Source organism: Phascolarctos cinereus, unplaced genomic scaffold, assembly GCF_003287225.1.
Source record: "Phascolarctos cinereus isolate Bilbo 61053 unplaced genomic scaffold, phaCin_HiC Scaffold_5;HRSCAF=322, whole genome shotgun sequence".
NCBI lineage: Eukaryota > Metazoa > Chordata > Mammalia > Diprotodontia > Phascolarctidae > Phascolarctos > Phascolarctos cinereus.
In genome coordinates, this window is record NW_027555958.1 from 329,439,267 (window position 1) to 329,452,327 (window position 13,061).

Below are 13,061 nucleotides of genomic sequence, written 5' to 3' on the forward strand. Positions count from 1 at the left end.
TCATATTATAAGGATAAAGCCTATTTTTACTGGCAATAAGCTAGGAGAAACCACCTGGCAAGTCTGTCGGGCTTGCCCAACATATGCCCAGGTAAATTCTGAAAGGACAGTCAGACCTCCCCTTCTTTTAAAACCTGTTCAAAAGAGGGGTACCTACCCAGGTGAAGACTGGTAGATAGACTTCACATATATGCCCCCATGCAGGGGTTTCAACTTGCTTTTGGTTTTTATTGACACCTTTACTAATTGGGTAGAAGCCTTTCCTTGCAGAACTGAAAAGGCTCAGGAGATATCAAAGTTCCTATTAAAGGAAATTATACCTTGCTTTGGCTTGCCTAGTTCCTTACAGAGCGACAATGACCTGGCTTTTATTTCACAGATAACTCAGGCTATGGCAGAAGCACTTAAAATCACTTATCACCTTCCCTCTTCCTGGCATCCTCAATCCTCTGGAAAAATAGAGATCCATGCTGAATGTTATTTTGGAAGAGGCTAGTTGGATGGAAGAAACCCATGACAACTTCAGTGCCCCCAAACCATTTTCTTCATGGGGATCCTGGCTGCTTTCTCTGCTAGTACTCATACTTATTCCTCTCCTGATCATATTCTTCTTATTCCTATTTGACCCTTGTTTGTTTAACCTCATTGCCAAATTTGTCTCCTCCAGGCTCCAGGTCATCAACTTCCAGATGAGTTCTCTGGCTGTATACCAACTTTGTCTGGCCCCTAACCCACTGTAAACCAATAGACCTGGCATTGGCCAAGTTCTGAAGTCTGACCCCTTGAATGGGACCCAGTAAGGCAGGGACAGCTCTGCACCCCTTACAAGCAGTAAGCAGTTTCAGAAACCAAGACCTTTGCTCCTTACCCCAAAATATTTTGTGTCCCATTTGTTTGAGGGGGGAATGATGGGGTAATGGGACCTAGAGCCCTAAAGGAAAAAAGACCACATTTCTGGAAGCAACCCAGTACATCTAATTAGCCTACCTGATATTCCTTTCACTTTTGCACTGGTCCATCCCAGGTGTCACAGCACTCCTTAATCCTACCCAGATCCTTTCACTGTACCTTTTGTATATAAGCATCAGACTCATCCTCATTAGTCTGCAGGTTCACTAGGAACTTCATGCTTCTATTGGCATTACAATAAACTTTGCCACTTGACTGGAAGATGGTTTGGATGTGCGAATTTGTTTTAGTCAACTCCACCTTGTACCCTGACATTTCAGGGTTCCCAGAAGCCATAAACCTCATCAATATGACGTCAATTTAAAGGCAGCTAAACCTATTAAAAAACCTATCAATGCTTATGTTTATCTGGGAGTGACAGTTCCATGCCAGTCACCTTCAACTACCTCTGTACTGCCAGTGAAGGAAAGAAAAGGTGGATGATGAAGGCCTACCTGTGTACCATTTTGTCCAGGATCTGAAGGCTCTCAACAATTTTGTCATGCTAAGAGCCCCCGTGGTTCTGAATCCTGTTTCTGTTGTCACCAACGCTCCACACAATATGAAAGCAAACTCTGTTATTGCCTTGTGTGCTGTTTTTTTTTTTTCCCCAGTGGTAAACTGTAGGTAGACCCAGACTCACAGAACTTTTACTGCCTTTAGTTGGAAGGATCGGCAATACATGTGGACTGGGCTGCCTCAGGGTCATGGTGAATCTCCCACTCTATTCACACAAACTCTTGTCAAGGACCTACAAGATGTGCATCTACCCAGGAGCCTGCCCTAATTCAATATGTTGATGACTTATTGCTTGCCTCCCCCTCACAAGGAGCCAGTGAGGGAGGCAACATTTTCTTCTTAAGCTGAGTTTATGGAAAGGGCAACTGAATCTCCCCTTTAAAGTTACAGTTTGCTCTTCTCATAGTGGAGTACTTGGGGTATGAACCAGAACCAGGCACTAGGTCCTTGACAAATGATAGGATGCAGGTGAGAGAAAGGATAATTAAATAACAAATTATTGGGGAGATCTCTGACCTTTTCTAAAAATTTACCCCACCTAGACCATCTTATCTAGGTGGAATTGTTGCTAGAAAACCTTACAAAGAGATTCAAGCACTGTGAAATCCTGCACATTGTATTTTAGTTAGTCAGGTCTGAGTAGAGGTGGACACCCTTTTAAATTGCCCTAGGTGGGGTTAGTCTGGATTAGAGATAAATGTCTTTGTCCAATTAGCTTTCCCAGCCCCTCAATAGAATAAGCCCGCCCCTCATTAGAATAATCATTCTTCTCATTGTTAACCAATCAGAGTTGATTGCCACCCTCAGGAATACCCGCTCTTTCAAGGGCATACAAGTGTTAAGTGGATTCCAACAGAGATCTTTGGCATTTGAGAGTGCCACTGACCTCTTTTACTAATTGTCTGATAACATAATCAATAAAATAATTACAGAAATGATGTCTCTTGAACTTTTTATACATCACATAGGGTATCCTTCAAATGTTAATATCAAAAACAAAACACCAGGTACATGTCCTGTTGGGAACTGTGGGATACTGCCACCATTAGATTCCAGCACTGAGGAAACTCTCTAAGGAACCAGTTGCCTATGTGGCTAAAGAGGCCCTGAGGCCCTCACATCCTCAGAGGCCTTGAAGGAAATGCTTCAGCAAGTGAAGTGGGTGATGGCCTCCCCACCATCTCTGGAACTGTCTGCTTATGACAAACCTCTTTCCCTTTTTGTAGATGAACAGAGAGATGTTGCATAGGAAGTCCTCACCTAGAGGCTGGAGCTCTATCATAGCTCCCTTAGTTACTACTCTTGCTAACTTGATCCAATGGTGCAAGATGCTACAGTGCCCTGGGCTCTCATGACCACCACTGAGCTTGCGAAAAGGACCCAACTTCTTGTTTCGGCCAGCCCTTGACTGCCTGCATGCCTCATAGTGTTGTTGCCATTTTACTCCAATCCAAGACTTAAGCTTCTCCCCCCACAGCTAGTGGCTGCGTGTGAGGTAAGCCTTTTGTCTTATCCTCCCCTTTCCCTGCAGCACTATAATGTCTTAAAGCCAGCTACTTTTTTTCCTGAATCCCTAAAAGACCATGCAGTGCCACATGATTACCTTGAGGTCACTGAAGCCACAGAGAGACCATGGCCTGATGCCTCAGATGTCCCCTGGGAGGAACTCGATCTCACATTATTCACAGATGGCTCCTTCTTTTATGAAAATGGTGTATGAGTGACTAGGGAAGTGATCGTGTCCCCCCAGTTGTTGAGTAGGAAGCTACATTGTATAATGTAATTGAGGCAGAGGGAGTTGAGTTGATGGTGTTGACTAGGGCGTGCCAGCTGACCCTGGGGCTCTGAGTGAACATTTACACTGATTGCAAATATACCTTTGGGGTCTATAACACCATTGGTGCCTTGTGGAAGCAGCGTGGATTCATCGCTGCAAATGATAAACCAATAGCGCGTGCCTTACTTATTGACCGACTCCTTTAAGCCGTCTTGCTCCCAGAGGCCATCTCTGTGATGCATTTCCTGGCCCATACCAGAGGATGTTCATTTTTGCAAGGTGGCAACTGGTTTGCAGATGAGATGTCCAAATGGTCTGGGATCCTCAAGAGCTGCCCAAAACACTGCTTATTCTATCTGCTGGCACAACAAATGACTGTTCTTCCTTAGTCACAGAGGCTAACATTGACATCTTGGTGACCAGACATAAAACCATTCTACAAGACAGGATGTGGATCATGCCAGGTGGGGGCCCCATTGCACCTAAATGATGAGTGTGCCTCCTGTGTCAGCAACTCCATGTCTTGGGACATATAGGAACTGAGGCCCTTTCACACAAATTTGCTGATCATGGTTTGCCCCTGGTGTATATGCAGAGGCCCATTGTGCTGTCTCTAGTTGCCTTTCTTGTCAACCATTCAACTCCTTGAGGAAGAAAACTATGACAAAAGGGGGAGAAAGTTGGTGACTCTACCATTTGAACACCTGCAGACTGACTTTATTGAACTGCCAAAGTCTATGGGTTACAGTTATGTGTTGGTATACAGACAACAATTGAACCATTGAGTAGAGGCCTTGCCAGTGACAACATGCTGCAGCAAACTCAGTGTCAAGGTGTCTGATCAAGGACAGAATACTAAGATCTGGCCTGCCATGTACTATTGAGTCAGATCAGGGGCCACACTTTACTGCAGAAATAACTAAGCAACTCTCCAAGTGTTTCAGGAACCTCTGTACCCCTTATCACTCACACAATCATCAGGGGGAGTTGAGTGGTTAAATAGACCCTTTTTGGAAAATTATGCCAGGAAACACAGTTAAAATGTCCTCAGGCACTTCCCCTTGTGTTGTTCTAGAAGGCAGGACTGTGGATTATCACCTTTTGAAATTCTGTTCAGTAGATCACCTACTGCTACTTCAAGGTTGGACCCTCAGAACCTGAGTCTGGCCACAGGGGATGAAAGCCTGATGAGATATGTGATCTCTGTCCAGCTCTGTTTCACAGGTCTGGAAGGAGGCAGCCGTGACACAAATTCTGCCTTTGGAAAAGTAGATATATTAATTTGTGTGAGGTGTGGATCCGCAACTTCAGGAAGACATCTAGTCTCCAGCCCTCTTGGAATGGGCCTTTCCAGACCCTGCTGACCAGACATATTGCCATCAAGGGTGCCAAGTAGATAGCCTGTATACATCATTCCCATGTGAAGCCTGCTGTGATTGACCTTGGCTTAGCAGAAGCAGCAAACTCTGATCAGCCAGAAACCTCAACAGCAATCAATGATCCTTGGTCACCTGTTTGTTTGACTCTGATAATTAGGACCTAATACTTCATCTGCAATCTACCATGTATTTGTTTTCTTCACTTTATGCCCTGCTTTATGCCCTTGGGGATGGAACAGGAGACCCAGCACTTACGTGTGTCTGATCCAAAATGCCCTCCATGCCTTTAGCTGGACCAACTGCTGGATACATGCACATGTTCCTTTGGCCTTGGGGGAAGGGATACCCCCTGGTAGGCATGGGCTCAGATGTCCAGGACTTGCATGACTATGCTTTTGCAATCATTAAGGAAAACTTACACAAAATGTGAAATTGTATTGTTACAGGCTGGAAAAATGATTTCTCTCACTCATTTACCTTTAGTTGGAAAAAGACTGCTAACCTTTCACAATTCTGGCCTCCCCTGAGTTTAAGCTATGTTATTAGGCCATTGATACTGTGCTATGAGCAAAATGAGACACAAGGGCAAAAAAATGAGATGCCAAATTATACGTACGTAATTATACGTACCCCTAAAACAGAATGTGACTATTTGGGAATGGAATGGTCTTCTGAGAAAGTGTTAAGTTAGGAGGCCAGGCACACACAAGTAAATTTTTTAGGAAAGCCCCACAAGGACTTCATTTCTTGTGTCCCGATAAAACTTATTAGTTTCCTCAAAATTGGCAGAGACAGTGAGGAATGGAAAGAGATCTTTTTGTTTTCCAAGCATCTACCCTGCCTCTTAGCACCTACTTGCAGAACAAACATATAGCCATCCATCCTATTGCCTGTGTATTGGGTCAGACACAGTTTAGCACTCTTCAATAGAATGAATGAATTTTTACAGATTCGTGTTAATGAATCCACAGATGCTATGGATGAACCTATGCAGAGATCTATATCCTTGGAGATGTGGTCTTACAGAACAGACTCCTCTGGATTACCTCCTCACAGAGTGGGGAGGGTGATGTGCCCTCTTAGGTCAGGAGAGCTGCATATGGGTTCCTGATAATTCTGATAACATTCACGTCCATCTGGTCTCAATACAAAAATGAGTTCTAGGAGGATGAGAAAGAATGCTGGTCCCCCATGGCAATGGTTAACTTCTTGGCTTCCTGATCTCTCATGGCTGGAGTATCTGTTTGTGGACCTTCTCATATGTTTTGTCATGGGGATTGTATGTTGCTTATGTTTACGGTGTCTCCCCCAGTGTAAGGTACTACTCCCAAGGCCTACCTTGTATTATAGGCAGCTGAGATTAAGATGATGCAGTTAAAGACAGAGGAATGATATAGGTCCAATTGCGGTCTTGCACCACCAATCAGCATACTTTTGCCCTTATATGAAAGTTGTTTACTCCAGTCTATAAAAACTGGCTCAGTTCATAATGGGTCTGGTTGCACTCTAACTGCTTGCTGCCTTGGTGTGCTAATAAAATACTTTCTCCTTTCTTTTCCTGAGTTTGCCTCATTGACCAGGATGAGGCCCGAACCAATATTTCTTTTAACAGGCTGAAGTCTTCCTGCCATCAAATGTCCTTTCCTGGGAAGAGAATAAGCTTCACTGTCATCTAGATCACAGAATCATTGGTAGAGGTCCCAAGAAGTTTGGTAGCAGATGAATAAGAATTTTCAATCTGTACAAGAGGAGAGGACAAAAAGGTGTGTTAGTATTAAGCTGGAGACAGGGCACTACAAAATCATAGAAAGCGGCCAGAGCTGCCTAGGTATGAGTTTTAGCCTTAAGGCCTTTCTCCCTCCAAAAAGGGGACCCAATATCACCCGTCCTTAGGGTGATTTGCAAGTCCTAAGATAACAAGGATTTGTGAAGTCCCCCTTCTGGATCCCATATGATTTCTTGGCTACTCAAGGCCACTTGAACAGCTTGTAAGGATTAACCCTTAAAACAGAACAGGAGAAATAAGGTGGGGGGGCAGCTAGGTGGCTCAGTGGATAAAGCATGGGCCCTGGAGTCAGGAGGACCTGAGTTCAAATATGGCCCAGATACTTGACACTTAACTAGCTGTGTGACCCTGGGCAAGTGACCTAACGCCATTGCCTAGCCCCCCCCCAAAAAAAAAAGAAAAAGAAGGAAAGAAGGTGGGGTGTTGTAGGTGATCTTACACCTGAGACGAAGTGTCAGGTTCAAGATTCCTTCATTCCTGGTCTCTCCTATTGCCACTATCTTGAGACAGTGAGAGGAGGTGGGGGTGGGGGGTGGGTGGGGAGGGAATTCTCTTTGTCCTCCTCTTATAAATTTCAAGTGTGGTGTCACTGGGAAACTTTCAAGTGAGCAGTAGTAGCAGCAACAGGTTCACACTCATTATTTAGTGGGTAACAAAACTATAAGCATAAATGATAACTGTGTGCCTAAATGCTAGGCATTTTAAAAAAGGCCAAAACAATCCCTGCTCTCAAGGAGCTCACAATCTAATGTGAGGGAGGACAATTTGCAAATGATTATGCATAAAGAAGATATGGACAAGATAAGTTGGGAGTAATTTCAGAGGGAAGGGATTAGTATTAAGGAGGAATGGGAAAGACTATTTGTAGAAGAGAAGTTTTAGCAGAGACTTGAAGGAAGCCTGCAAAGCCAGGAGGTAGAGATGAGGTGGGAGTGCATTCCACACACAGAGAATGGCCTTTGAGAATGCATGAATTCAGGAAATGGAGTGTTAGGTAAGGGAGGTCAGTGTCACTATATTGTACAGCACAATGGAGGAAACTAAGATTTAAGACCAGAAAGGTAGGAAAAGGACAGCTTATGAAGGTCTTTAAAAGCCAGAGGATTTTATATTGAGCCACTGGCATTTATTGAACAGGGAAGTGACGTAAGATTGCATACTAGAGTAGGGAACAGAATCTCAGGTGTGGATGTGTAGCTGGCTGGGAGTGAGTATATGTTTGTGGGATTGTTTGTGTCTAGAGGGTTTCTTGTCAAAGGTTACTGAAGCAGCTTTTACAGCAGGGGAGAAGTCACAGTTGCATTCAAGATCTGGCCTATGGGGACTAAACTGGAGTTGCCCTGTGGATGCACTGAGAGAAGACCCAGGTGGAACTAGCTACTTTCCTCTTGTTTGATGGAAGGCCACAGATAGAAGGACCTTAGAACCCTCTGGGTCAACCTGAGAGGAGGCAAGAAAGCCCAATTGAAATCAAACTGGAAAGATAGTTACCTTTTGGGGCTTCTGCACTGTGTAATAAATTGTATTCAAGGCTTCTTCTTCTTTTGGAGGATTGGAGACAATTGCCTATAAAAGATTATTATGATGACACTTACTGTGTGACCCTGGGCAAGTTACTTAACTCCAATTGTCTTACAAAAAAAAATGATTATCATGAGTCCCAGTCCTCAGACTAGCCTGGAATATTAGCCCATACTTTCCCCTTATCTCTTTCCTTGGTGCTTCCCAGGTCTCATTTTCATCAAAAAGACCCTCCAGATCTCAGATCGAGGCTCAGTTCTACCTAATGCATTGCTTCAGTGCAGGGGCAAGGATTGGAGTAGGAGAAGGGCAAGATTTTTTTTACCATATAAAAGTGTCACTACATGGTCAAACCCTCCAGCTCATATCTTCCTCATCCTGGTCCCCGACAGAAAGAGATCAAACTTACCTTGGGTATGCTAATTTCATCATAGAGTCGGTTTTCTGAAAGTGGGGGAAGGTCTTTTGGGGTCATGATCTGGGAAGCGGATACTGAATCAGCATCTACGATATACCAAATTCACAGATTCATGGCATGTTAGAGCTTGGTAGGAACCTTAGAGATAGTCAAATGTCCCCTCACTTTTTACAGGGGAGGGAATGGATGCCCAATAAAGGAAGATGATTTCTCCAAGGAAGGGGGTTGAGTTTCCTAGTGAGTAGAGGGATACTGAACAATGAGTCTAATTGGATTCAGCCATTTCCCACAACCCTACACTAACAGAGGGAACCCCGAACTCACAAAAGAAATGAAGCTAGGGGTAGAGGGTTCTGGGAGCTATAGAGATCTTATTTATTTATTTTGTGGCAATTGGTGTTAAGTGACTTGTCCAGGGTCACACAGCTAGTAAGTGTCAAGTGTTTGGTCTGAGGTCACATTTGAACGCAGGTCCTCCTGACTTCAGGGCTGGTGCTCTATCCACTGTGCCACCTAGCTGCCCTGTCCTATAGAAATCTTAATGGATACCCCAGAGTGACCTCTTGTTTTAAGAGGAGCACAGAATCATTGTGGTAAGTGTGGGACTATCATTTTTTGACTTTTATCACCAATAAAGTCAGACACTTTGCCAACAAAAGTACCCCCAGTGGTCAAATTAATAACACTTATTTATTAAAATAATACTTAAAAAGCACTTTATTACTAGTATCTTTTGAGTAAGGCAGCATATTTATGTCCACATTTTAGAGATGAGAAAACTGAGGCTTAGAGAAGTAAAGTAACTTACCTATGGTCAGTTATTAAATGCCTGAACTGGAATTCAAACCCATGATTCTTAACCCCAAGTCTAGAAATCTTACCACTACAGTACACTATACTACATTGACCTTTGTGAATCTTTTTTCATGTTATTGTTTTGTTGATTGCTCATGTCCAACTCTTCTTAACCCCATTTGGGGTTTTCTTGGCAAAGATGCTGACCATTTCCTTCTCCAGATCATTTTACAGATGAGGAAACTGAGGCAGAGTTAAGTGACTTGCCCAGGGCCCACACAACTAGTAAGTATCTGAGACCACATTTAAACTTGGGTCTTCCTTAACTTCAGGGCTACTGCTTTATCTACTGTGTCACCTAGTTGTCCTCTTTTTACTTAGGGAAGGTCATGTGGGATATTTTTAGAGTTCATTTTGATTAGAGTTGGTGGTGATATAGGGTCTATCACAGATATAATAGTGACATCTTAATAATCAAAATAACTTATATTTTTGTAATACTTTAACATTTAGGGAAAATTTCCTTACCGCATCCCTATTAGTCAGGTTGTACTAGCATTATTATCTTTATTTCATGTAGAAGAAATCCGAGGTTAGAAGTTTTAACACAGGGAAGCAAATCTAATGTAATAGGCATCAGGGTCTACCCTCTGACATGAAGGACGAGGTTCAATGTTTTTGGGGGGCGTGGGTCATTTCTCTACCTGATAACACATATGGCTTATTTTTGCCCCCATCCTCTTTCTCCTAGGAACATCATAATTTGATTCATTTCTCTCAAAAATCTTCAGTCTACTGCCAGTACCAGACTAAACACAAACATTAAACATAGAATAGATTTAAGTCAATTAGGAAAACTGTAAACATTAGTATTTGAATTCTTAGCATAGAAATTGGTAAGAATCTTTCAGGAAGTTCTATTTTTCTCCCCAGAAGTTTGGCTGCAGTCCTTGCAAACTTGTAGCACTAGTCAATGAAGCCCTTTTCTTTTGTAATACAATTTTGGGTCACAAGGTTGGATAATAGTAAAAATATCAATATAGCAATTACTGCGTGCCAGACACTGTGCTGAGTGCTTTACAATTATTATCTCATTATTATTATCTCATTCAGTCCTCACAACAACCCTGAGAGGTGGGTGCTATTCTTTCTCCATTTTATAGATGGGAAAACTGAGGCAAAGAGGTTAAGTGACTTGCCCAGGATCATACAGCTAGTAAGCATCTGATGCTGGATTTGAACTCAGCCTTTCTTGACTCCAGGCACTATGCTCTAACCCAGGTGTGGGGAATCTGAGGCCTTGAGGCCACCTGGGGCCCTCTAGGTCCTCAAGTGTGGCCCTTCTGACTGAATCCAAACTTCTGTTCTGTGAAGACCCTCAGTTGTCTCTCCCCTTGGAGACTGGAGGGCTGGGGGTGGGGTGGAGGTATAGAGCAATAAATGATTTCCAAAGCTTCCCTTTTTAGAAAGGGCTCGGAATTTTCCAGCTAACTTCATTTCCTATCACATGCTCTGCTTGGTCTTAACTCCATGAATATCATCATGAACATCATTATGTTACTTTACCGCAATCCTGGAGCCTCTCTCCTTTTCAGCTTCCTTTTACATATTGTCTTTCTTCGTTAGATTATAAGCTCCTTAAGGGCAGGGACTGACTTTCTTTTTCTTATTTGTATCCCCAGTATTTAGCATAAAGCCTGTGGGCAGCTAGGTGGCACAGTGGATAGAGCACTAGGCTTGGAATCAGGAAGACTCATCTTCCTGAGTTCAAATCCAGCCTCAGACAGTTGCTAGCTGTGAAACTCTGGGAAAGGCATTTAACCCTGTTTGCCTCAGTTTTCTCATCTATAAAATGAGCTAGAAAAGAAAATGGCAAACAACTCCAGTATCTTTGCCAAGAAAACCCCAAATGGGGTCACAAAAAGTTAGACATGACTGAATAACAACAACACGATACCCAGAGAGGACCACACTCTCTTCCCACCAACATTTAAGTAGTTGAAGCTAATGGTTAGCATTGTAAGGATATAATACTAATATGTGTGTAATGGCTTCCTAAATCTAGACCACTGAGCTAACACTGTGATAATATCTTATCATTTCCAGTGTCTTCACAGAGATAAGAATGTTGCTAGACGTTGCAAACCCATATCTCAGTTGCAGCTCTATTTCTCTCCTTGAGTGAAACAGTTACCTTGCACTAAGTAACAATTTGCTATCCCATGAAACTTTCTTCACTTAAATTTACACTACAGCTTAGTTGGAAATTGCTTGTAAAGAGAAACCACTTGACCGGTAGTGGAAATGTCAGTCAATTCATTTTTCTTTGACATGACTTGTAATAGCAATGAAGTTTCTTCCTGACTTTTACCTTAAATTGTGCTGGGAGCTGTAGGTTTTCCCATGACATTAGTAAATTCTTTCCAGCTCAGTGTTAATGTATGTGAAAATGCAAAATGAGATGAACATAAAATGCTCTTATTAGAAAGGTCATGAAAAGGCAAGGGAATGTGGAAGGGCATGATTCCCCAGGGCCCTAGGGACCTCTTTGTGTTTAAAGAAACCAAAATCTAAACTAAGGAAGAAGAGAATACGTTTCTTTCTACCTCCCCAGAACCCCATACCTTTTTTTTTCTTGTGTTGTAGATAAAACAATATCCCAGCTGACAGGACTAATACCAGGAGAGGCACCAGTATAAACCAAAGTGACCTGGAAGACATTGGCATTCCTGAAAGGAGAAGAGAAAACAAGTGGCAAGGGAACTTCCTGAATAACAACAACAACAAACAAAATAAAAAACAAAAACAAAACAAAACTAGACTTTTCACTGAACAGACCCAGGGGGTAAGTGGGCTCACTTAAATCCAGGTTCTTTGCTGGGGTCATGTCCTACCCTGAAGTCCAGGAAAGATCCACTCCAGGGAGATTGGGAATGTAGTCTCTTATGGAGATTGTGCTTTTGCTCTCCTGGGAATCTAGATCGCAAATTCTTCATCTTTGTTCATAATGCTAGTCATGTCACTCCCTTGTTCAGAAATCTTCAGTGGCTCCCTATTACCTACTAAGTAAAATCCAGACTCCTTTACCTGGCATTCAAGATCCTCTACTATCTGCCCCATCTCTCTACTTTGCAAGATTTACATCATATTCCTCCCCTCTATGCATTCTACTGTCAGCCAAATGGGGCAACGTATTCTGTCTCTTGAATATTCCTTGTACTTTCATGCCTTTTTCCTCCCACTGTTCTTTATGTCTATAATGTTTTTCCTCTCCCTCCTGACAAGCAGTATGATGTAGTAGTGAATAGAGTATTGTGTTTGGAATCATTAGGACCTGGGTTCAAATTCTGTCTTCATATTTCACTGGTCACCAAAACTTTCCCCCACGGCCACTGGGACCTAGCTTACCTACTTTCAAGGTGGGAAAAATCAAAGCCTGTGCCATTGCTTACTAGAAAGGGTGTGACAATCTACTGGCTATTAAGCTTCTCTCTATATGCTTGTGTTTTAGGGTCAAAGGTTGAATATACTAAAATGTTCTTTTTCCATTTCACACTCCTTTGTCCCCATCCACCTCAGCCATATCCCCCCTGAATTCTTTTGTTACTTTGTCTTTGTCTTTTGTTAAGCCCTCTTGGATCTCTGTTGTTAATAAACTTTTCTAATCAGACGTTTTCCTCTTATACTCATTTCATTCTTTTTTCCACTTATCGAGGCATCTAGGTGGTGGAGTAGATAGAGTGCTCAGCCTGGGAGTCAGGAGTCAATAAACAAATGCAAAAAACATTATGATAGCCCATAAGCAGTTCGTATAATTTTCCATAGTGAGTCCTATGTTTTAACCTAAGTCCTAAGGTTCTTTTAATCTGTAACTACTTTATGGCTTGTGCTCCTCTCAAAAAAGAACAGAAAAAGGGA

The 13,061-nt window shown here is 42.6% G+C and overlaps 1 protein-coding gene across 1 annotated transcript in view; it reads right to left on the bottom strand.

Annotated features, from left to right (window-relative positions):
* Positions 1-3,939: 3,939 nt before the first annotated feature.
* Positions 3,940-13,061, bottom strand: part of LOC110203108 (T-lymphocyte surface antigen Ly-9-like) — a 71,937-nt gene continuing 62,815 nt past the window's right edge. Inside the window, 4 exon segments of the mRNA XM_078156213.1 lie at positions 3,940-6,361; positions 7,901-7,975; positions 8,340-8,434; positions 11,768-11,872. Of these exon segments, the coding sequence (XP_078012339.1) occupies positions 6,296-6,361; positions 7,901-7,975; positions 8,340-8,434; positions 11,768-11,872 (341 nt within the window). The 3' untranslated portion in view covers positions 3,940-6,295.